The 26238-nt window shown below is 37.7% G+C and overlaps 1 protein-coding gene and 1 long non-coding RNA gene across 7 annotated transcripts in view; one reads left to right on the plus strand and one right to left on the minus strand.

Moving 5' to 3' along the window:
* TFRC (transferrin receptor) overlaps positions 1-17996 on the plus strand; it is a 119959-nt gene extending 101963 nt beyond the window's left edge. For 4 of the 6 annotated variants that reach the window (XM_032630178.1, XM_032630179.1, XM_032630182.1 and 1 more), the window contains 15 exons: positions 36-185; positions 359-470; positions 2046-2159; positions 3795-3893; positions 4277-4416; positions 5937-6094; positions 7041-7160; positions 8311-8396; positions 8623-8686; positions 9874-9941; positions 10653-10711; positions 10908-10989; positions 12999-13220; positions 14198-14338; positions 14958-17996. In XM_032630178.1, coding sequence (XP_032486069.1) covers positions 36-185; positions 359-470; positions 2046-2159; positions 3795-3893; positions 4277-4416; positions 5937-6094; positions 7041-7160; positions 8311-8396; positions 8623-8686; positions 9874-9941; positions 10653-10711; positions 10908-10989; positions 12999-13220; positions 14198-14338; positions 14958-15200 — 1858 coding nt within the window. In that variant the 3' untranslated portion in view covers positions 15201-17996. The remainder of the gene's footprint in view (positions 1-35; positions 186-358; positions 471-2045; positions 2160-3794; positions 3894-4276; positions 4417-5936; positions 6095-7040; positions 7161-8310; positions 8397-8622; positions 8687-9873; positions 9942-10652; positions 10712-10907; positions 10990-12998; positions 13221-14197; positions 14339-14957) is intronic. The other 2 variants (XM_032630181.1, XM_032630184.1) reach the window with 1 other exon arrangement.
* Positions 1-26238, minus strand: part of LOC116752950 — a 43538-nt gene that overhangs the window by 1319 nt on the left and 15981 nt on the right. Inside the window, exons 4-5 of the long non-coding RNA XR_004349656.1 lie at positions 21535-21600; positions 18176-18233 (exon numbers count right to left, since the gene is read on the minus strand). This is a non-coding gene — a long non-coding RNA (uncharacterized LOC116752950). The remainder of the gene's footprint in view (positions 1-18175; positions 18234-21534; positions 21601-26238) is intronic.

Below are 26238 nucleotides of genomic sequence, written 5' to 3' on the forward strand. Positions count from 1 at the left end.
TTTAGTTCATTTAACAGTGACGTTTTTTCCTCCAGGATGCTGAATGGAAATTCTTACGTCCCTCGTGAGGCTGGATCTCAAAAAGATGAAAGCCTTGCTTTTTACATTGAAAATCAGTTCCGTGAACTCAAACTCAGCAAAGCCTGGCATGATGAACATTTTGTTAAGATTCAGGTCAAAGGCAGGTATGTTGAAAGATGGTAACCTTATTTTATAAGAAGTAGCTATTCTCAGGTGTGCTAATTATAGCAAAGACCTTCAAAATAAATAATGCAAGTCAAACGCTAAATGTATTAAATCCATTTAATTTGTTTCTCAGGAATGCCTTAGCTTCATTTTAACTTAAATCTTTTTTTAGCAGTGCTCACAACTCGGTGACCATAGTGAGTGAGGGCGGCAGCAGCAGTATGGCCTACCAGGTGGAGAATCCCGAGGGTTATGTGGCGTATAGTAAGGCTACGACAGTTACTGTGAGTAAGGCAAAACCGTGCGTGAGACATTTTTCCCTGTTGAATAGCTCAAAAACTCATTGTCTTTACTGTCCTTAGTATAAATTTACTTACAAAATGTAACTGACCTTGGGATATTTTTTGTTCTCAACCCTCCTAAGCCACAGTTAAAATAAAATCCCAAGTCCTCATCTTGGTTAGCAAGGCCCTCAGTAATTCTCCTGCTCCCCTCTTTGCTCACTCTGCTGTGGCCACTCTAACCTCCCTGCTGTTCCTCAAACCCTCAAACTCAAGCATGCTCCCACCTCACGGCCTTTATAGAAATCGCCTTTCCCTTTGCCTGGCCCACTCTTCCCTTAAATATTAGCATGGCTTCTTCCCTCACTCTGTGCACGTCTCTTCCCAGCATCACCTCCCTAGGGAAGTCTTCCTTGATTATCTGATCAAAAATGTCCTTCCTCTAATCACTTCTCCTTATCCTGCTTTATTTTTCTTCCTAGTACTTATAGCACCTGACTTCATTTACTTGTTTCCACACTAGAATGGAAACTACACGAAGGGCTAGGGGTTGGTTTCATGTTCTGCTATGTCCCAGAGTCTTGGACAGTGCCTGACACATGGTAGTATTTACTAAATGAATTCATGTATCAGGTACCCGCTTATGTGGGGACAGATATAAATAACCGTCTCAGCTGGAGTCTAATCTTAGTTTGGTTCTTTAATGCTTGATCTTTTAAAATTTAGGAAAATATGGCCAAACTACTATAGAAATTAAAAAACAGCTACATAGATCTATCTAGGTTTTTAAAGTTAAAAACCACATATTTATATGCTGGGGTCTATCAAAAAACTGCCTTCTGAGCCAAATGAAGTTTTAGGGTTGTTCTCTGCCTTCCTGCTTTACCTGTGCTGTATCACTTTCCCACAAGCCAGTGGTTTGGAGGCGGGTAGACTGTTCTGTTAAAGAACATGGAGAGTTTTGGTTCCCCTGTGAGCTTTCTATATTTAGATATTTGGTTGTTAATGTCAGTTTATAGCTGTATGTCTGAACTCTGATAGAGTTCAGGAGCATTATGATAACAGCTTATAAAAACATCTAAAAGTTGATCTATGCAAGTCATTTTATTATAAAACAATTTTCGGACAGATTTATTATCAGAACTTTTAGTTAATTCTTATGTCCTCAATTGTCTGGAGTTCAAGTGTGGGAACATTATATAATTGGTACTGCCTTGGCTAGCCTACCATATTTATATTGATAGATGTCTCTTTGCTTAAGGATATCTTATTATCCTTTCTCTTCCCCCCAAATATCTGAAGCAATGTAAATTAATTGATGTAAATAATCAATGTTAATTAAGGGCATCATAAGATAATAAATGGCATGGATATAGGAGACCAGAAATCTTGACTTCACTCCTGTTAACCCTGACCAGTTTTGACTTTAGAACTCTCATATATTCTTTCCTGGCCTCGGCCTTCTTTTTTTTCTCTCTTGGTTTTCTCTCTTGGGTTTGACCTGTAAAATATTTGGTGGCAGACTCTGTCGCTATTCTAATACCATAATGCTCATTGAATCTAATGTCTTTATTCTAGGGTAAACTGGTCCATGCTAATTTTGGCACTAAAAAAGACTTTGAGGATTTAAATATGCCTGTGAATGGATCTTTAGTGATTGTTAGAGCAGGGAAAATTACTTTTGCTGAAAAGGTGAGTATGAGTTATTAAATACATTGGTATCATAACATTCTTCAGCTAAATGGTATTGTTAATTTTCTTACATTCTGAAAACCATCTGTCTTACACTCTCATACCTGATAATATAATTTATTAAAGTACTCTACAAATCAAATAAGTTCCAGTTATCTAAAGTTATAGGATACTTCCAAAACTGGCATATCCACTTGGAGTATTTTGCAGTCGTTGTCTTTCAATAAAAATGCAATAATCAGAAATGCTTAAGTGAAAGAAGTTTAAGTTGTGTCTATGTAACTGAGTTATATATAGAATATATTATATACATAAAATTCAGTTATAACTATGTTTTCTAAAAAGGAAAATTAAAAGTCACCTACACAGGGCTTAGAATGGAAAGACAGTGGTTGTTTTGGATGGGTTTTTATTATTTCTCTTATCTTTTGAACTCTCCTTAAGAGTTAGTTAAACTTTGTTGTGCAGCCACATTGAATTGTTTCTTTTTTACTTTTTAAATTGAGTTTAATCCACATACCATAAAATTCACCCTTTAAAGTGTATAGTTCAGTTTTTAGTATATTCACAGGTTGTACAACAATCACCAAGATCTAATTCCAGAATATTTTCATCATCCCCTAAAAAAACCCCATACCCAGCAGCAGTCACTCCCCATTCCCCGCTCCTAGTCCCTGGCAATCACTAATCTACTCTCTGTTTCTATGGATTTGCCTCTTCTGGACATTTTATATGAAGGGACTCATACAATATTTTGCATCTTTTGACCGGCTTCTTTTCACTTAGCATAATGTTTTCAAGGTTCATCCATGTTGTAGCATTAATCAGTACTTCATTTCTTTTTTTGGCTGAATAGAATTCTACTGTGCGGATATACCACATTTTGCTTGGCTACTTGTCAATTGATGGACATTCAGGCTGTGTCCACTTTCTGGCTTTATTAATAATGTTACAATAAACATTCATTTACGTGTTTTTATGTGAATAGATACTTCTAATTCTCTTGTGTATCTACCTAGGAGTGGGATTGCTGGGTCATATGGTAACTCTGTTTAGCTTTTTGAGTATATAATATTTTTGAAATGACAACATTTTAGAAATGGAGGAGAGGTTAGGTTAGTGGTTGCCAGGAGTTGAGGGTGGAAAGGAAGTGGGTGTGGATATCAAATGGCAATGGGAAGGATCTTTGTGGTATTAAAACTAATTGTTCAATATTTTGATTGTTTAGAACTTAATACACACAAACACAGAAGTGAGTACAAGTAAAACTGGGGAAATCTGAATAATATTAGTGGATTGTATTGTATCAATGTTAATATTCAGGCTGTAACATTATAGTTTTGCAAAGTTTGACTAATGGGAGAAACTGGGCAAAGTTTACAATGGATCTCTATTACTTCTTAAAACTGCAAATGAATCTACAATTATCTCATTAAAAATTTCAGTTAAATTTTTTTAAGAAGAGTTAAATTTTAAGGCAAGTATTTTTTTCTAAACATATAAGCTATTTGAAACATTGGGAGTACTGGTGTAGTCTGCTGTAACCCTTTGTCTTTCAGTATAAGTTCAGTATGTATTCTTCTAATTTTGGTTGATGAGATCTTAATTTTCTGAGCTTTACCTGTTTTTCTTTAGGCTGCAAATGCTGAAAGTTTAAATGCAATCGGTGTCTTGATATACATGGACCAGACTAAATTTCCCATTGTTAATGCAGATCTTCCAGTTTTTGGACATGTGAGTTTTTATTTCTTGAGTAAATGAGTTACTGGGTTCTCCAAATTGTTGCTGGATTCCATCTACATTAATAGAAAGAGAACTGTGCCATCCTTAAATACTCTTTTTCCCTTGGAGAGTTTTAGCAGTAAGTGAGAAGATGAATTACATGACTTTGAGACCTAATTATTACGTATTGCTAAAAGTACTTTATCAGTCGTATCTTGAATTGAGAATTTGACATATGCCATATAAAAGTAAGAGTCACATATTATAGAACCACTCAGACTTTCAAACTTTAAGGTGCTAAACCAAACTCACGTTATAGCCCCATACTGAATTTGAAATCTTATAAGGGATTTCTTGAATAAATGCCTGAGCTAATTATTCTTTTGTTTTACTAGGCTCATCTGGGAACAGGTGACCCTTACACACCTGGATTCCCTTCTTTCAATCACACTCAGTTTCCACCATCTCAGTCATCAGGATTGCCTAACATACCTGTCCAAACAATTTCCAGAGCTGGTGCAGAAAAGCTATTTCAGTAAGTTCTTATTTGAAAACTGTAATGCAGGGTCAGGTTTTATGATTAGAGAGAAATAATAATAATTTGTTGATTTGATAAAATCTTAAAACAATTGGCTATAATTTTCCACGTTTTGGACATTTTGAGGATGGTTAGCTGTTAACTTGGTGTAGATAAAAATGAAATTTTTCCTCCATAAAGTGATCTTAATAATAGACATTGGATTTATAAACTCAAGGAGTCCTTGTTCAATCCACCCAGTGAATTTCTTGTGTAATATTCCCAGCATAGCTTCTGCTTAAGTACTTCCTGTGGTAAAGCATTTTGTTACCTATGGCAACCCGTTCAATTACTGGAGATCTATAAGAATTTCTATTGAGCTGAAATCGTATTCCCTGGAACACTCATTAGTTCTGATTTTCCTTTGAAGCAACAGAATGATTCAAGTTTCCTTGTCTATAGATTGAATATCCTCAGTTCTCATGACAGTTTCCAGATGCTTTATAGTCATGATTAGTCCTTCTGGGTATCTCCCTAGTGTATTAGTACCCTCTTTAGAAATAGAACTCAGTCTGATTAGAGTACATGTCATTAATTTTTATCTTGATCTGGATATATTTCCCACCTGGTGTTGGCATGGGATGTCAGTCTAGTTTCAAAACTCATGTGAGCATTTATTTGCTATGTGACATAGACAAGTCACTCTTAACCCACTGATCATGTTTCCTTTGACTTAATTGGGATAGCTATAAAGTATATTCTACTTAGCAAGGTTATTGGTATCAAATGAAGAGCCATCTACATGTAAGGACTTTCAAATATCCTATATGGCTATTAATAATTCATAATAATTAATAATAATTAATAATTATTAATAATTAAGAGGTTTTCGTAATGGATGATTCTTTTTGACTAAAATCAAACTTAGAATCAGTTAATTCTTCCTACCATCTACAAGTCTTTCCTAACCTATGAAGCCAGCCCCTTCTTGTGTAGTGGGGAGTAATGATGCTTTGACATATTTATGTAAGTAAGCCGTTTTTAGAGTAGTCAGTGTTTGAATAACACAGGAGGAATCAGATAGGGGAAGATATCTAACCTAACTACCAGCAGCATGAGAGTATTCTTTCTTAACTGAAATAAGAATGTATACTACCCTTGTTAGTGGAGAGTTAGGAAACAGGAGAATATATTAATGGACTTTTATGTATAAGAACTTCCTTCCGAGTCCATCTTGGAATCTATTTCAAATGTAAATTGTAGCTATGTCTCTGGCAGAAAGGCACACATCAGATGGGATAGGTAATACATTTTTTAGAAAACATTGGTTAAATTAGGAAGTAACTCATGATTTTCAAATGACCGCCTACAGATCAGAGTAAAACACAAATGTTTGGGCACTAGTGAATAATTTTGTATGTTCTATTTATATGTCCTCTTAACCTAGAACTTTACTGGACAGTAGGAAGGACTGACTTTGTAAACTGGGGGGAGGTTAACAATAACTCAGAACTCTGATCTCTGTTTTCTACTTCTAGAAATATGGAAGGAGACTGTCCTCCTATTTGGGGATTAGACTCTTCATGTAAGCTGGTATCCTCACAGAACAAGAATGTGAAGCTCACTGTGAACAATGTGCTGAAAGAGATAAGAATTTTTAACATCTTTGGAGTTATTAAGGGCTTTGAAGAACCAGGTAAAGATCCTTGGGGGTTTTTCGTTTGTTTTGTTTTCCTTACTCTTAAGGATGGGGCCAGAGGGAGGGAGTGCAGGAAGGCTGACTTAGCTTGGTTTTTTGAAATGCTAAATCTTATCTGTCCTAAAGCGAACTGTTCAGGTGTCAGTTTTAGTGGGAGGTAATAAGGCCCTAGGAAATTAACTTGTCAAAAACTGACCATTATGACTAGAAAATCTCTTGTAAGTTATTAAACAGACCAGAGGTAAGCAAATTTCTTCTTAAGGGGGCAAATAATAAACATGTTGCAGGCCATACAGTCTCCATTGCAACTCTTCAACTCTGCCATTGTAGCATAAAAATAGCCATGGAGGGCTTCCTCGGTGGCGCAGTGGTTGAGAATCCGCCTGAGGATGCAGGGGTATACGGGTTCGTGCCCTGACCCGGAAAGATCCCACATGCCGCAGAGCAGCTGGGCCCGTGAACCATGGCCACTGAGCCTGCGCGTCTGGAGCCTGTGCTCCACAACGGGTAGAGGCCACAACAGTGAGAGGCCCGCGTACCACAAAAAAAAAAAAAAAAAAAAATAGCCATGGACAATATGGGCATGCAGGCTGTAGTCTGCCAATGTATCTGAATGCCATCAAATAATAGTATTTGGTAAGGAAAGCCCTTGGACTTCAGTGCTTATTAGACAACTAGCACAAATAAGTAGTCAGTGAGTAACCTTATTGGTGATGTAGAAAAAAGAGTAGCAGTATGAATAAGGGAAAAGAGATCCGTATTGTCATGTGAATTTTTTAATCCCTAGAGTCCTAAGTCAGATCTGAAGGAAGGCTCTCTTACCCTTAATACGTATACTACATTTTTACCCTTCTACTAATGTGCTTACTCTAGACTTCAATATTAGAAAACAATTTAAAAGCTGATTGTATAATTTATCTTTTTTTTTTTTTTTTTAATTAAGATCGCTATGTTATAGTAGGGGCCCAGAGGGATGCCTGGGGTCCTGGAGCTGCAAAGTCCAGTGTAGGAACAAGTCTCCTATTGAAACTTGCCCAGATCCTTTCTGATATGGTCTTAAAAGGTAGAGTACAAGTTTTGAGAACTTGAACATCTATGTACTGTATTTCTAAATGTTATAATATGCTTTGCTCACTTTTGCCTATACTCTTACGGTTCACTTGTGTTAGACCCTGAATTCTTAAGTACAAAGCAGGTTGCCTTTTGTTGTATCTGCCTTTGACTTTGAAACAGCTTTCTGTGCAGTGCCTTCATTGTACTGGGAATCATGAGTTTCTTTGAGATGCTGGAAAGCATTATATTGGGCCCTAAATTCTTAGTTTGACATATCCTGAATGATACAGCAAATCTAACATGGTCCCTAAGGAATCTATTTGAAAGCAAGCAGTCTCATACCTTTGCACTAATGTTCTATAGTTTTGTTATAAAATGATAATATATAACTTAAATATTTATAAATACAACATAGAATATGTATTTATATATTTGATTTATAAATATATAATATTATATAGTATATAATTTGTTTATGTAAGAAAGGCCTCCTTTCAAGCCTTTCTCCCATAGTACTTGCCACTCCTTTATACCCACCCACATGCAAACCCCCACCACATTCATGAATCTTTGCGTCATAGGATAAGTTGCAGTGCTTAACTTTAATACAGAAGTACATTAATGCAGAAAAGTATATACCCAGGGGAGGGGGAGGGATGGAGGGTAGTGGCACATAAAACCCCCAAAGGAGCTGTCATTAATGTAATTTTTCTGAAAACTCACTCTTTTCCTAAACTTAAATTTGTGAGTTTTAATTTTATTTCAAACAGTTGTTTTTAAAGTAATCTAGTGTTTTAAGTGACTTACCTCTAGGCAAATTGTTTTCAAAGAAGATACTTTGGCTGTGATTTCAAATATCTCTTGGTCTGGAAGTTATAAGGGACTCAAAGAATGGAGGGTAAAAGAGTGAGGTCTAGGAAGCTGGTCCCTACTGTGTACTTAAGATCTTATTTTCAAATGATCTCCTATCCTGTTCTTTGCTGTATTACTTTAAAATTTTATCTCTATTTCTTTTTTTGGTTCTTTCACCTGGGGCCTCAAAAGGAAAAGAAATATTTCTGAATCTGCAGTCTTGAATTAGAAGTTTCTGATTTCATCTTAAGTCAGTTACCTACCTATAACCTTTACCAAGACAAAACTAACTTTTTTTTGTCTTTTAGGTCAGTTTAAACCCAGCAGGAGCATTGTCTTTGCCAGCTGGAGTGGTGGAGACTTTGGAGCTATTGGTGCCACTGAATGGCTAGAGGTATTATCTATATATCATCCATACCCAGAATGGGCACTAGAACTTGTATTGGCTTAAGCTGTCCTCCAGAAACCATGCTCTTTTAAATGTGATTATATCATTTTTACCTTTGTATATTTAGTTTCAATAGAATCCAAACTTAAACAGAAATCCCTAATAATAGCTACTGTCTGTGATAATTAAGTTAATACATATTAGTACACTTGTATTTTTCCTTCTCTTCTAGGGATACCTTGCCTCCTTGCATTTAAAGGCTTTCACTTACATTAACTTGGATAAAGCTGTTCTTGGTAAGTGTCCTTTCATTAGCCGTTTATTAATTTATAAACTACTTACAGAATAGTAGAAGAAAGCTTTCTAAAGCAGCACTTGTTATGTTTTACGATTTACATTGGATATAACCAGATCAAAAGATTAACTTAGTTTCCTTTTTTTTTTTTTTTTTTTTTTTGCGGTATGCGGGCCTCACACTGTTGTGGCTTCTCCCATTTTGGAGCACAGGCTCTGGACGCGCAGGCTCAGCGGCCATGGCTCGCGGGTCCAGCCACTCCGCAGCATGTGGGATCTTCCTGGACTGGGGCACGAACCCGTGTCCCCTGCATCGACAGGCGGACTCAACCACTGTGCCACCTGGGAAGCCCTAGCTTCCTTTTAAATAGTGGATTAAGTTATAGAATGGGTACAGACTGCCTTGTCTAGAGCAATGGTCTTAATGTGGTCCCAGATCAGCAGCATCAGGATCACCTGGGAACTGTTAGAAATGCAAAATTTCAGGCCCTACCCCAGACCGTTTGAATCAGAATCTGGAGCATAGTGTCCAGCAAACTGTGTTCTAACAAGTGCTTTAGGTGATTCAGTTGCACTAAAGTTTGAGAACCACTAGTTCTCTACTTTGGACCAGAAGGAACTAAACCATATCAATAGAATGGTATTATTTCTAGAGACTAATTCACAACTTGCTAGATTGTGGCATCATGGATAGAAATACAAGGTAATCAAACTTCTGAAAGAGTTCGGAGTTATTTAACGTACAGATGTAGCTAGTGGATGAACTGGAGAGTGATGAAATGTCTACTTTGGGAATAAAAAGGCGTTACAATTAAACTAAAATTTATTAGGTTAGTCATTATTGCCATTTTACCTTTGCAGCAGAATGTACTGAACATAGCAAGCTTACTGTAGCTAATAGATGCCTACCCTAACATGGGTGAACCAAAAAGATACCAGAAAAACAAGTCATTAACATTAAATATGCAAACTCAAGGAGTAAGAGCTTCAGTTGAGTGAAATTAGGGTTATCAGTCACGAAAGAGCTTGACCCAACCATTTTTTTAATCTACTTCATTAAGAGGATAGTTGTTGTATATGCCACTGATCTAGGTTATTGTCTTCCTGTTTGCCAAGTAGTTTTATAGAAGTAGCACTGTGCAAATTGCTTGACTAAAGAAAGAGCAATGTTAAAATAATCTCTTTGCAGGTACCAGCAAGTTCAAAGTTTCTTCCAGCCCACTGTTGTATTCGCTTATTGAGAAGACGATGCAAGATGTGAGTGTATACCTACTTATGAAAGTGTAATATAAATTAGACAAAAAATTAAGTTGAAAAACATTGATATTTAAACTGTAGGTGCCCACAGAGGTTATCTATAGACTCAGAATGTTAAGGAAGGTTTAAATGAACTTGAACCATACCTGAGACTTAAATAAGAAGGCCAGATGAGATAGTCATTGAATAAAAACAGACATGTGAATGAGTGAGGAACAAAGTTTCCCTGATGGGATTAGAGACAATATATTGGAGTGACTGAAGTTGGAGAGAAATAAGGGTCAGGGAACTTGACCTTGATCCCATGGGAAACTAGGGATTGCTATAGGGTCTCCAACAGGGCAGTAATGTGCTTGCAGGTTAGGCTGGCAGTAGTATAAAATGTGCTGGAAGGAAGAAACCAGAAAGAAGAGAGGCAGATCATAAAGACTAGAGATGGCTTTTAAAACTGTGGGGAAGTCACCTTTAAAATGTTAAGAAGGAAAACTTTTTTTTTCTCACCATAACTAGAGGAACTAACAGCACGAGCCTAGTAGAAGTAACTTCAGAAATTTGGGATTGTTTTAACTGTCTTAAATTTTTTTCAAGAAGATGTAATAAAAAATTTAATATTTTTAATAAATGTTTATAGAGAAAAATGTTAGTGACTAGCCTGAATGAGTAAGTCCAGAAAGGTTCACTGTAATGATAAAATAATGCCTTATTTTACAGGTGAAACATCCAGTTACTGGGCTCTCTCTATATCGGGACAGCAACTGGATCAACAAAGTGTAAGTTGAGATAAGTGAATGAATAGCTAATAGAAAAGCAGAGTCACTCAGTAAGTAGCACCTACTGTGTTAGGCAGAGGTTTAAACATAACCTTGCAGTGAGTTAAAATTTACTTGGGGGTAGGGTGGGGTTGCATGTAGCACAGTCTTTTTCTTTAGATAACTTTCTAAAAACACATTCCTGCTTTTCTTGCAGCGAGAAACTTTCTTTTGATAATGCTGCTTTCCCTTTCCTTGCATATTCTGGAATCCCAGCAGTCTCTTTCTGTTTTTGTGAGGTAAGTCTGAAGAACGCTACGGCATTATATCTTAGATCTTCTTTCGTCAGTTTTGAGGCCAAGTTTCCTAGAGTGCTTAGTATGTTTTGAGAAGTTAGATACGTGCAATTATTGTAATGTCCCTTATTATCAGTCTTAAGACAGAATTTTAATCTCAGCTTAGTTAGCATTTGAGTTTATTTGCTAAACTTCTTCAGTTATGCATGATGAGCTTTTTTGTTTTTGTTTTTGTTTTGCGGTACGTGGGCCTCTCACTGTTGTGGCCTCTCCCATTGCGGAGCACAGGCTCCGGACGCGCAGGCTCAGGGGCCATGGCTCACGGGCCTAGCCTCTCCACGGCACGTGGGATCTTCCCGGACCGGGGCACGAACCCGTGTCCCCTGCATCGGCAGGCGGGCTCTCAACCACTGCGCCACCAGGGAAGCCCCATGATGAGTTTTAATAATAAGGCCGTCTACTGAACAGTGCAGTATAGAATATTTCCTTCAAACAAAGTTCTACAGGATAATACTGTTCTTGATGCCTGTTGAAATACGGTTGTAGATGTTCATCCTGAAACGTTAGTCTCTTAAGCAGGGATTATAGATAAAAGCAGAAAAACCAAACAGAGGTAAGATTTTTAAGAGACAGAACTTTGAACTGACCAAGTTGGAAAACAAGATTGACTTGGTACAAGAGCCAGTTAGAAGGCACTAAAAACCAGGCAGAGTAAAAAGCATGATGAAGGCTTCTGTGCTGAAGGCTAGAGTTGGAAAACCAGCTCCGTAGCAGGCTCTCTGGAGGTGTGAAGAGATCCCAGAGTTAGTCTAAGGGGTCAGGGTGGAAGCTATTGACTTCGGCATCAAATTGATGATGCAGCAGAGGCCAGGTCCTTAATAGACTTCTTACCACTGGGTGTTTTAGCCTGGAACTAGGACGGAAAGGTGTGAAGTGAGGGAGTGATGAAAGATCTGGATTTGGAGATTAACATAGCTGGAATTCCCCTGACTTTCTGCTAGAGCAACAGTATGAATGGTATTTAAATATCTGGTCATTATGTCTATTTAGTACTTTAGGAAGAACTGAGCATCAGGTCCTAGGGTTGAGGAAACTTATGGATGATTTCTGTTGACCTTCAGAAGTCATGTTTTTTTTAAAAACTTCATAATGATTCCTAGCAGTGCTGGTTCAGAGGTATAGGTAATACAGATATATACAGTCTGAAAGTAAAGAATTGAGGTCAAACCAAAGGTTTGGCAATGAGATTGTCACCGGGGACAGTGGTAGGGAATAGAGTTGAAGAAATAGCTACTAGGGGCTTGCCTGGTGGCGCAGTGGTTGAGAGTCCGCCTGCCGGTGCAGGGGACACGGGTTCGTGCCCCAGTCCGGGAATATCCCACATGCCGCGGAGCGGCTGGGCCCGTGACCCATGGCCACTGAGCCTGCACGTCCGGAGCCTGTGCTCCGCAACGGGAGAGGCCACAACAGTAAGAGGCCTGCGTACCGCAAAAAAAAAAAAAAAAGAGCTACTAAAGTTGTCCAGTGAAAGTGGAAAGGAGTTCTTGTGAGCATCAAACAGTCTTGTTAGAAAGGTAACATGTATGAATGGATGAATGCTGCATGAAGAAGGAGGTAAATTTTTGTCTAAAAGTAACACTTTATATTGAAAGTACATTTCACGTGTGCTCTCCTCTTTCCTCATTAATATGGGCCAAACTTCCCAGAGAGAAGGGAATAAGGATATAACCTCAAGGAATTTGGCTAGAAATCTGTTTAGGGTCTCTGATGTGATAGAACAGGGATTCTATGGAACCTAGAAGAAACTAATCATTCCAGCAGTAGGCTAGGTTCAGAGGAACTAGCAAAAGCCGTATCTTCTTAAAGTAGTGGATATGAGACAAAGTTGGAATAGGAATGTATTAGAAGCAAAGGAAGAATTACAGTTACTATTACTTTGATGGGGAAACTAGAACGTGAGGTTCCTAGTCTTATGACCCACCTGAGTACATTAACCTACCTTTGTTTTCCAGGACACAGATTACCCTTATTTGGGTACTCCCATGGATACCTACGAGGTACTGAATCAGAATGTTCCTCAGTTGAACAAAATGGCACGTGCAGCAGCAGAAGTAGCCGGTCTGCTTGTGATTAAACTTACCCATGATGTTGAATTGAACCTGAACTATGAGATGTATAATGACAAAATACTTTGGTTTGTGAGAGAAATGAACCAGTTCAGAGCAGACATAAAGGTGAGCACTAACTAAAATCAGGTTCTTACTGCTGAAGTATCAAGCAGTTTGAAGAATAATGTTTAGCTGTTCCTGGGCAGCATGATTGGTAGCCAAAGTATGTTTTAAAGTGAACTGAAGTATAACTTTGCTTAGAATCCATAACTCATTTGAAAGGGAAGTTGGGAGGATGAAGCCTATAGATATAGGATAGACCACAGCAAGTCTTTCAGAATCTAAAATGGTGTTAAGCTTTCTCTCATTCATGTATTCCAGCAACCCATAAAGAAGTTGGGCCTAGAGAATATAAAGATCTCAACTATGACTCTGAACCTATGAGTTTGGGCCACATGTGCCTTGCAGAGATGACATGGATGGAGAGAGAACATAGCCAGTGGTTAAAGTGTTATTTAGTGTTGATCCTTTGTGTCTAATATTCTAACATTTGATAAAACCAAATTAATTAATAAGTGGCTTTTATGGTACTAGAAGTCAATTTAACAGATCCCTTAAATGAAGTAAATCATTGATAACCAAATCCTAATTATTAGGATTGGCTTACTTGAAACTAATTGTAACTGATCAGAAACTGGGACTTACCAGATGGAAATTCTGAAGTTCACTGAACCAAAATGTTTGAAGTTTGCCACCAAAGGGAAATTGAACTGGAAAGAATATACTACACAGGATTATATACTTTTACTAAGTACATTATGTTACATTTCTTGATGAGGATGGTTTTCTTATGAGACTAAGAATGGATAACTGTACTATCTGCTGAGCTGAAATATGAGTGTGTTATGAGTTTATAAAGCTTGGAACCTCCTGTACAAGATGGTTAAGTCTAGATTTTGCTGGCTTGAGCTTGTCTGTGAGTCTCACCCCCTTTTATCAGAATCATTTCAGTTAGTACACCTAAATTTAGAAAGGTATATAGAATAACATCCTTAGAAATATAACGTCTAATAAATAGTGAGTTTAATGTCTTTCTGCTTCAGGAGATGGGTCTGAATCTACAGTGGTTGTATTCTGCTCGTGGAGACTTCTTCCGTGCTACGTCTAGACTAACAACAGATTATAAGAATGCTGAGAGGACAAACAGATTTGTCATGAGGGAGATCAATGACCGTATCATGAAAGTACGTAAACCTTTAGAAAAGGAGGAATTCAAGTATGTGCATTTTTAATTGGTAAATCTTGTGTTTCTAAAAAGTAGACTAATAATTCCAGGAGCCTAAAATCCTTTGCTGCTTTAGAATTCAGCACAAATTTTAACTTTTACTTATTAGCAAGGTATAAAGCCAACATATCTAAACTGGAAATACAAAAGACATTTGACGTCGTATTAACTTTTTTAGGCTTTAAAAACATTTTAAAGAAGGGATCATTAATGGTTTTTAGCTGTCATTTTCTCTGTATTTCTGTTTAATTTAGCCCTTAGCTGCTTTTAGCCTAGTCTGCTTGGAAGAAGCAGAAGACTGCATTACAGTGGAAACTTGTAAACCTTCCCTATATAGGCTCCGACCAAAAATAAAAAATAAAAATTACCCAATGCAGTTAGAGTTTACAAAGGAATTGACGACTTGCTTTACAATTTTAACATTAGAAGATTAGTAGCCTGTTGTCAACATTCTTAAATTCAGGTAAATTTTAACATTTGAAGTGAGAGAATGACAGTTGTTTTACTCTATCAGGTCCTTTCCTCACAACAAAAGTCACAGCACTGTGTAAGCTCCCTTGTATGTTTTGTTTTCGTAGGTGGAATATCACTTCCTGTCACCCTACGTATCTCCAAGAGAGTCTCCTTTCCGACATATCTTCTGGGGCTCTGGCTCTCACACTCTGTCAGCTTTACTAGAGCACTTAAAGCTGCGGCAGAAAAATAACGGTGCTTTTAATGAAACACTGTTGAAAAACCAGTTGGCTCTAGCAACTTGGACTATTCAGGGAGCTGCAAATGCCCTCTCTGGTGACATCTGGGACATTGACAATGAATTTTAAATGTGATACTCATAACTTATATAAGAACATCAGGGTAGTGTGGTTCCTAGACTTGTGTTGGTTGTGCTAAATTTTCAGTAGGGCTACAAAACCTAATGTTGTTAAAATTCTACCCAATCTTGGTACTAATAGATGTCTTTAGGCAGCAGCTTTTAATACAGGGTAGGTGCCTGCACTTCAAGTTAAAGTGACTAACCACTTAAAAAAATGTTCACGATAGAATATTTTCTCTGATTATCTCTAGGGTTTTAAGTGCTTTGTAATGGTAACTGCCTCTTTCCTGTTACAGTTATGAAAAAGTCAGAACCATTTATGTGAACTATTGCTCTAAATCCTAAGTGCGTGAACTGGTATCTTTTGAATTGGAGGAGGAAGGTGATATCTGCTGAAGGTGGAAAGTGGTAGCTTAGTGTGATCCTCCACCTTCACTGGATGCTATATAGGAGATCCCAGTCTGTAAGGCTTTACTCTCCACATGAGATCTCTGCCTTCTTTAAGGATTTAGCTCGTTTCCACATCTGAAAGTGAAACAGTTCACTTTCAGAAGAGATGGGACTTGTTTTCTTGCCAGTGAGGTCTGAAATAGAGGTCCTTCAGCTGCATAAAAGGAGGCTCAACTGTTTATCACAGGAGTAAGGCCTTAATGTGTTAACCTCAAGATTATGTATGAAAAGAGGAGACCAGAAGCCAAAGACCTAGTATATTTTCTCTTCCTCTGTCCCTTGTCCCATAAACCTTTGTTAGTTTTTTGTTTTTGTTTTTTCCGAGGTATTTTGAAAGAGAACCAAGTTTTAGGTGTTTAATTTCAAACTCAGTTCGTCAGACTTTAAAGAACACACTGCCAAATTTTGGCCAAAGTGTTAATTTTTTGGAAAAGCTTCCTGTCATTTTGGCACTGAGATATTTATTGTTTATTTATCAGTGACAGAGTTCACTATAAATGGTGTTTTTTTTATAGAAGATAATTATCGGAAGCAGTGCCTTCCATAATTATGACAGTTATACTGTCGTTTTTTTTTTAAATAATAGCAGCATCTGCTAGTAAAACCCAACAGATACTGGAAGTTTTGCATTTGTGGTCGACACTTACGGGTGTTAGAAAACAACCGCAAGCCAAATAAAATTATAAAGCTAAGTCTTGGAGCAGAATTAAATTTAATTAGCGGTTGCTAATCAAGTTAAATTTCTATTTAGCTAATCAGATAAAAACAGCAGTTCCCCTAAATGCAGTGAATTGTGACCAAGTTATAAATTAATGTCACTTAAAAGCTGTGATCGTACTCATACATGCAAAATTTTACAGCTCAGTTTATCCAAGGTGTAACTTTAATTCGAATTTTGCAAAATTTCCAGTACCTTTGTCACAAACCTAACTCACATTATCGGGAGCAGTGTCTTCCATAATGTATAAAGAACAAGGTAGTTTTTGCCTACCACAGTGTCTATATCGGAGACAGTGATCTCCATATGTTACACTAAGGGTGTACGTAATTATCGGGAACAGTGTTTCCCATAATTTTCTTCATGCAATGACGTCTTCAAAGCTTGAAGATCGTTAGTATCTAACATGTATTCCCAGCTCCCTATAATTCTCTTTTAGTTTTAGTTGCAGAAACATGGAGGTCATTAAGCATTTGGTGGATAACTTCAACCACTGTAAAATAAAATTCCTTCAAGAGTCTTTGTTTTTAAACCTAACGTTGTGTTTTGTTATATTTGTGGTTTCCCCAGGTCTTCTGTTTAGCGGGATAGTGGCATACATTTATAATGTTTGCTGTTGTCAAATGAATTTAACTTTATCCCCTTATTTGCATGTTATCTCCTATAAACTTAGTTCATACAAGTTTGAATCCAGAATTGACCTTTTAGCTTAAAGCAGGGGAAACGTATATAGGAGTTTGGGGGGGAGGGAGGAGTGGAGGGTGTGGGGAGATGAAGCTTGCAAAAAGGTATTTGATCATGTCTCCCCAACCATTAGGATTTGGTGGTTATAAGTTAAACATAGATTTGAACAAATAAGTTTGAGGCTACATCAGTTAGGACTTTATTTTCTACTCAGCCATCATTATAAACCTGATAATCAGCTGTTCTAAGGCAGTTCAATACTGTCGCCTAAGAAAAACTCCATAGGGTCTCTTCAGATTCTTAAACTTAGTGTCATTTATGTAAGTTAAAATAGATGTAGATTAATACGGTCTCACTGATTTGACCATTCACAGTCTATTTTAGTCTTTACGGTGTTTTATCTTGAACTGATATTTAGTGGTAAGTGAAAAGGTCATAGCTGGGATTCCTGGTTTGAGTATCATTCTTTACCGTATTTTAATGAAAGTTCAGTGACTTCAAGGCATATTATGAACAATGGGCATATATTTTACAACAGTAAATCTCTTCAGAAAACTTTTCTGTAGTTAGGACTAAGTTATTTACAATCAAACAAGTCAGTAGTGGTAAGGGGCTTAATATTCCTGAATGAAATGTGTATCTGACTAGTGACAACCAACTGGTCTTCAGATTTTTTTTGTTTTAGATGTCATGTGCATTTTGAAGGTAAAGCATAAAATGAGTGAGCTTTGTCATGATTCACTATTCTAGAACTTGCATGACCTTTATTGTGTTTCCTTTTGAATGTTCTTGAAATTTTAGTTGGCTAAACATGGTTTATTAGACTTGTCAACTTACTGCTCAGCTGTGTCTTCGTAAACAAGTGATATGCCCTTATAATTGTATACAATCTGGTATGTACAACAATGTGGAGATTCCTTATCTGATTTAATAAAATGCTTGAACACTGTTGTCATTTTTAATAGACTTTTTAGATCAGTTTTAGGTTCCCAGGAAAACTGAGCAGAAAGTACAGAGAGGTCCCATATACTCCCTGCCTGCACCCTGCTCCCACCCCAGTTTCCCCCACTATTGACATCCTGAGAGCCCCACCCCCAAGAAGTACCTTTGTCACAATCAATGAATCTCACCTGACACATCATTATCGTCCATAGTTGACATTACGATTCACTCTTGGTGGTGTACATCCTATGGGTTTGGACAAATGTATCATGACATTTTTACCATTATGGTACAACACAGAATAATTTTACTGCCCTGGAAATCCTCTGTGCTCTGCCTCTTCATCTTCCCTTCCCAGGAACCCCTGGCAACCCTTGATATTTTTACTGTCTCCATAGTTTTGCCTTTTCCAGAATGTCGTATAGTTAGAATCATACAATTCATTCAATCTAGCTTTTTCAGATTGGCTTTTTTCACTTAGTAATATGCATTTAAGATTCCTCTGTGTCTTTTCATGGCTTGATAGGTCATTACTTTTTAGTGCTGGATAATATTCCATTGTCTGGATGTAACAGTTTATTTCTCCATTCACCTACCAAAGAACATCTTTGTTGCTTCCAAATTTTGGCAATTACGAGTAAAGCTACTATAAACGTGTACAGGTTTTTTGTGGACATAAGTTTTAGTTCATTTGGGTAAATACCAAGGAGTGCAATTGCTGGATTATATGGGAAGAGTATCTTTAGTTTTGTAAGAAATTTCCAAACTGTCTTCCAAGGTAACTATACCATTTCGCATTCCCACTAGCAGTGAATGAGAGTTCCTGTTGCTCCACGTCCTTGTCAGCATTTGGTGCAGTCGGTGTTTTGGATTTTGGGCATTCTAGTAGGTGTGTAGTGGTATCTCATTTTAATTTGCATTTCCCTAATGACAAGATGTTTTATATTCTTACTTACCAAGTGTATATCTTTGGTGAAGTGTCTGTTCAGATCTTTTGTTCCTATTTTAAGCAGGTTGTTTGTTTTCTTATTGTTGAGTTTTAAGAATTTTTTTGTATATTTTAGATAACAGTCCTTTATTAGATATGTGTTTTACAAGTATTTTTCCCCAGTTTGTGGTTTGTCTTATCATTCTCTTGAAAGTGTCTTTTGCAGAGCAGAATTTTTTAATTTTAAAGAAGTCCAGCTTATCACTTATTTCTTTCATGGATCACCAAACCCATCTAGGTTTTTCCCTGTGCCATCTTCTAGGAGTTTTAGTTTTCCATTTAACATTTAGGTCTGAGCTATTTTCAGGTAGTTTTTCTAAACGGTATATGGTTCATTTTTTTTGCATGTGGTTGTCCAATTGGTCATTGGTTTTCAGTAAGAATACTCTAGCAGGTCACATCATTTGCAAATATTTTCTCCCATTCTGTAGGTTGTCTTTTTGTTTTGGATAAATTTCCAAAATATACAAACAGCTCATACAGCTCAGTATCAAAAAACAACCCAATAAAGAAATGGGCAGAAGATCTAAATAGATGTTTCTCCAAAGAAGACATTTAGATGGCCAAAAGGCACATGAAAAGATGCTCAACATCACTAATTATTAGAGAAATGCCAATCAAAATGACAATGAGGTACCACCTCACACCAGTCAGAATGGCCATCAGAAAAATCTATAAACAATAAATGCTGGAGAGGGTGTGGAGAAAAGGGAATCCTCCTACACTGTTGGTGGGAATGTAAATTGGTGCAGCTACTATGGAAAACAGTATGGAGGTCCATTAGAAAACTAAAAATAGAGCTACCACATGACCCAGCAATCCCACTCCTGGGCATATATCTGGAGGAAACCATAATTCGAAAAGATATGTGTACCCCAATGTTCATAGCCAGCACTATCTACAATAGCTGAGACAGAAGCAACCTAAATGCCCATGGACAGATGAATGGATAAAGAAGATGTGGTATACATATACAGTGGAATACTACTCAGTCATACAAAAGAATGAAATAACGCCATTTGCAGCAACATGGATGGACCTAGAGATTATCATGGTAAGTGAAGTAAGCTAGACAGAGAAAGACAAATATCATACATCACTTATATGTGGAATCTAAAAAAAACCCAAAAAACAAAGGATACAAATGAGCCTATGTACAAAACATAAACAGACCCACAGACATGGAAAACAAACTTATGGTTAACAAAGGGGAAAGGGGGGAGGGAAAAGGAGAAATTAGGAGTTTGGGATTAACATAAACACAATACTATGTATAAAATAGATAACCAACAAGGACCTACTGTATAGCACAGGGAACTATGCTCAATATTTTATAATAACTTATAAGGAAAAAGAATCTGAAAAAGAATATATATATATAAAACTGAATCACTGCTGTACACCTGAAGCTAACAACATTGTAAATCAACTATACTTCAATTAAAAAAAAAGAAAACTCTAGCAGGACCTATTTTGTTTCCCCTCCCCCTCCAAAATAGGTGAGTTACCTATCTAATTTTAATTTTTAGCCACATTAAAAACCTAAAAAGAAACATGAAATTTTAGTATATTTAAAATCAATATATTCAAAATGCTATTATTTTAACAGATACACATTAAAAATTATTGCCAAGACATTTTATATTCCTTTTTCCATACTAAGTCTTCAAAATCCATTGTGCTTATCACATCACAATTTGGGTTATCCCTATTTCGAGTGCTCAATAGCTAATGGTTAGTGGACACTGCTGCTCTATAGTAAAAGGCATAATTGGTAAGGGTTTTATTTTACAGGCTTTCTACTAAGCAATTACCAAAAAAACCATTATACAACTGAATCTCGTAGCTACAAGTGCCAGCCAGAATTCTTCAGTACGCTTGCAGGAATTGCAGCCACTAGAACTGGGAGGCCTTTTAATTGCCTCACCTATGTCCAAGCTTTCCCCTGTCAGAATTAGTAGCCATGTGCACAGCCTGGAAAAAAATCAAGACAATAGATGACTGTATTCTAAGGAAAATGTGCCTTGTGAAAGGTGATGGGCCAGGAGGCAGCCCTAAACAAATATTTGAAGAGACATATGGTTGGTTATCTGCAACATATACCTTCGCTTGGAATTGAACACATCAGATACCATTATCTTCCTTGTAGCTATCAATGGGCTTACCTTCTTAGGTGCTTGAGTTAAAGCCTTTGTAGTTTGCTACATCTGTCCTTTAAACTACCTAATGTTTAATCCATCCCAAATTGATTATTTTGACTAGTTGTTAATGCCTTTTTAGAAAAATGTTTACATACTAATGGTCAAAGTGCAGAAGGGTCTGTATTGAAAAGATTTTCCTCTTGGCCCCCACAATTTCTCCCTCTAAATATCCACAATCACCAATTTCTTGCATATGCTTTCAAAGTAGTCTATGCATAAGTGAGAGTAGCCGTGAAACCTTCATGAAAGGAGTTCTGGTTCCAGTATCACAATGTAAGCCCCTATAACCCATCCCTCCATTGCTTATGATGATAAACTCTGAGTAAAATAGAAAAAAAAGAAAGGAATAGAAACCCACCTGAGGACTTAAAAAGTAAACACAGGCAAACAGACTGTGGATGGGAGTAAAGCTTGGAGAAGTGACCTTAAAAAAAAAAAGCGTGAGAGTTGGTAAGGACAAAAAGAGAGGACAAACAAAAAACTAATAAAATATGCCAAGGTCCAACTATATCAATAATTACATCAGTGACACGTTAACATTCTAATCAAAAAGTTCATTTAAATGCTGCCTACAAGAAACACTTTAAAAACACAGATAAGTTGAAAGTTAAAGGATGGAAAACAAAGAACATGTAAATTAGCATAATAAGACTGGAATGGCTATATAAACACCAGATAAAAATAGACTTTAAGACAAAGATTATCATAGATAAAAATAGGAACGTTTCATGATAAACAGGACAATTCATTGGGAAGATAGTACAATTATAAATATGTATGTAGGATGCCTGATAGCCTTAAATACATAATTAAAAGTTTATAGCATTGTGGGGAGAAACATAATTCTGCCATAGTAGATTTAACACCCACTTCTTAGAAGTCATTAGAACAATTAGACATATCAGGACAAAAGATCTGAACCACTTTTTCAGCCACCTCAATCTAACTGATGTTTATAGGACACTACATCCAACAAGTGCAAAATACTATTTTTTTTGAGGTAAGCACGGTAAATTCAAGACAGACCATATGCTGGGCTCTACAAGGCTCAGATTAAAAAGTATTGAAATTATACATGGTGTGTTCTCTGATCACAAAGGAATTAAATTTTTAATTTAAAATCAGTAACAACATATCCAGAAACCCCCGAAACCCCAGGAAATTAAATAGCACATTTGTAAATAATTTATTCATCAAAAAGATGAAGTCACAAGGGAAATTAGAAAATATTTTAAATTTAACGATAATTACAACATAAAATTGTGGATGCAGGTAAAGCAGTGCTTGGAGATGCACTGCTCATTACAGAAGCCACTGGATACATGTGACTAAATTTAAATTAATACAAAAGTTCAATCCTTCAGACACACTGGCCACATATCAAGTGCTCAACAGTTACACATGGCTAGTGGCTACTGTACTGGACAGCAGAAAACAGAATACTTCCATCACTGCAGAAAGTGCTATTGAATAGTCATGGCTTAGAGGGAAGCTTATAGTTTTAAATAATTATATTAGAAAAACATCTAAAATCAATGACCTAAGTTTCCATCTTAATAAGTTAGAGAAAGAAAAGCAAAGTAAGCTCACATGAAATAGAAGAAAGGCAATACAATAAAGAGCAAAAATCAATGACATGAAAATCATATAATAGATAAAATTAACAAAGCCAAAATCTGATTCTTTGGAATGAAAAATGAAATAGAAAAACCCCTAACTAGAGCAATGAAGAAAAAAAGATGATGGAAAACAATTACCAATATCAAGAATGAAAAAGGTTATCACTACAGATCCTATGACATTAAAGGATAGTAAAGGTATATCACAAACAATTTTATGCCAACAAATTAGACCACTTACGTGAAGTAGACAAATGTACTGACAAATTTAATTATCAAAATTAATACAAGAGGGCTTCCCTGGTGGCGCAGTGGTTGAGAGTCCGCCTGCCAATGCGGAGGACTCGGGTTCGTGCCCCGGCCCGGGAGGATCCCACGTGCTGCGGAGCGGCTGGGCCCGTGAGCCATGGCCGCTGAGCCTGAGCGTACGGAGCCTGTGCTCTGCAAGGGGTGAGGCCACAGCAGTGAGAGGCTCGCGTACCGCAAAAAAAAAAAAAAAAAAAAAAAAAAAAAAATTAATACAAGAAAAAATCAGGAAATCTGAATGGCCCTCTATCAAATAAACGGAATTTATCATAACTTTCCATAAAGAAAAGTCTAGACTCAGTTTCACTGGTGAAGTCTATCAGACATTCAAGGAAGGACTATCACTAACCTTACACAAACTTTTCCAGAAAACAGAGGCAGAGGAAACTACTGATGTCAGTATAACATACCAAAACCTGACAAAGACATTACAAAAACAAAATTTACAGACCAATATTATCATGAATGTAGATGCAAAAACTCTTTAACAAAAGACTAGCAAATTGAATCCAACAATATATAAAAGGATAATATGATCATGTAGGGTTTATTCTAGGAATGCAAGGTTAATAATAGTAATAATTGTTAATAATAGTAATCATGACACCCAGGTATTTCATGCCTATGTATACAACCAAGAGAAATAAAAACACAAGTCCACACAAAAATTTATAAGTGATTGTTCATAGAAGCATTATTCATAATAGTTAAAAATTGAAAACAACTCAAATGTCCATTACCTGATGAATGAATAAACAAAATGTGGTATAAGCCTACAATGTGGTATTATTTGGCAATAAAAAGAAATGGAATGATGTCAGGGAAGGAAGCCATTTCTCCACCTAAACAACTACTGAGCTGGCAAGAACTGTCGAAAGCAACTACTTTGGAATTCTGGAGTCTAGTTAAATACTTGCAATGTTCAGGGTAGAGCTTGATGAAGAGACTGGTAAATCAGTAAATTCTTGGGAATGTTGGTCTTTCACATAGTGGCTACCATTCCTCCACTACCATCCTCTGAAGCAGGGAGCAGAAAGGAGAGGTGGTGGCCCGTATTCCTGGTGCAGCTTCCTGGACAATAAGAAACTTGTCCTCCAAATATTAGGATTGTGTGTTTTGATTGATAATTGCTGCTTTTGATCACTGAGGGGCCAGCACAAAGGTTGGCCATTGTTTCAACCCCCATGAGCTAAAGTGGTTTACAGGGGATTAGAGACAGTATTTCCCTTTGGGAGCCAGACATTTGAGGAAATATTTGTCAGCTTACTGGCTGACTGTAGAGATATCAGACAGAAACTTCAGTGACCACACAAAACAAGGAATACACACTTTGCAAAAATAGTTTGGAGAAGTCACAACAATGGCTCCAGCCCTCAACTAGCAAGATTTACCAATTCCTGAGGAGATGGAGAATTAGATTTCAGAGTTAAAACAACATAATGCTCAATATATATGGTTCTCAATAAAAGAGTTACAGGAAACAGAAACAGGACGGTATAGCCCAATCACGGGGGAAAAAAGATTTCGACAGAAACCATCCCTGAGGAAGCCCAGACACTGGAATTATTAAAGATATTTAAGACAGTTGACTTAACATGCTCAATGAGCTAAAGGAAGCCATGGGCAAAGAAGTAAAGGAAATCAGGAAAACTATGTAGAACAAGTGAAAATATCAGTAAAAACATAGAAATTATAAAAAGGACCAAATAAATGCTGGAGCTTAAAAGTGAAATAACAGAAATGAGAAACTCACTAGAGTTATTCAACAGCAAATTTGAGCAGACAGAAGAAAGTATTAGTGAACTTAAAGATAAAGCAATTGGAATTATCCAGTCTGAAGAGCAGAAAAAAAAAAGAATGAAGAGGAGAGCAGCCAAGATGGGAAAGCAGAAAGATCGGAGGCTCACCTCCTCTCACAAGCACACCAAAATCACAACTGTCTGCAGAACAACCATCAGTGAGAAAGACTGGAACCTACCAGAAAAGACCTTCTCCAACTAAAGACATAAAGAAGGAACCACAATGAGACACGTAGAAAGAGCAGACTTGCAATATGATCAAATTTCATATGCCCTAGGTGGGTGGCCCACAAATTAGAAAATAAATACACCGCAGAGGTTCTCCCACAGGAGTGAGAGTTCTGACTTCCACATCAGGCTCCCCAGCCCAGGGGCCCAGCACAGAGAAGACAAGCCCCCAGAGCACTTGGCTTTAAGGCCAGCAGGGTTAATTACAGGAACCCCATCAGACTGGGGAAAACAGAGATTTCACTCTTAAAGGGCACACATAAAATCTCATGTGCATCAGGACACATGGCAAAAAGAGGAATTTGATAGGAGCCTGGGCCAGACTTACCTGCTGGTCTTAGAGAGCCTCCTGGAGAGGTGGCGGGGGTTGGGGGGAGATGGCTGAAACTCACCCTGGGGACATGGACACTGGCTGCAGACATTTTGGGGGGCATTCAGCTGCAAGAGCACTGCTACTGGTGGCTGCTGGCCCCACCCAACAGCCTGTAGGTGCCAGTGCTAGGACACCTCAGGCCAAACAACTAACTGAGCAGGGAGACAGCCCCACCCAACAGCAAACAGAATTCCTAAAGACTTCCTGAGCCCACAGCCACCTCTAGATACGCCTCTAGACATGGCCCTGCCCACCAGAGTGCCAAGACCCAGCTCCACCTACCAGTGGGCAGGCGCCAGAAGCAAGAAAACTATGATCCTGTACCCTGCAGACCACCACCAGCAGGTCAGGCCCTACCCTGGGACCAGCTGGGCCGTGGCCCTGCCCACTAGCAGGCCAATGTAACCTGTGGGACACCCTGGCCCCCATACCCAACAGTGTCAAGAACCCATCTTCCCCAAATGATCTGAAGCAAGCTCTGGGATCCCTGGGCCCTGCTGCCAGACTCCAGGAACCAGCTCTGCCTGCCAGTAGTACAGCATTAACCCCAGGATCTGCCTTCACCTGCCAGTGGGTAGGCAACAGACCCAGCGTCTTCAGGACCCTGACACTGCCCACCAGTGAGCTAGCACTAGCCCCGGCGCCCCCTAGGCTTCTACAAATAGCCACCTTGTGACCAAGCCCTGCTAAACAGCAGTAAGCAGCATCCACACACCGAAGGGTCAGGCAACCAACAA

Source organism: Phocoena sinus, chromosome 4 (genome assembly GCF_008692025.1).
Source record: "Phocoena sinus isolate mPhoSin1 chromosome 4, mPhoSin1.pri, whole genome shotgun sequence".
NCBI classification, from domain to species: domain Eukaryota; kingdom Metazoa; phylum Chordata; class Mammalia; order Artiodactyla; family Phocoenidae; genus Phocoena; species Phocoena sinus.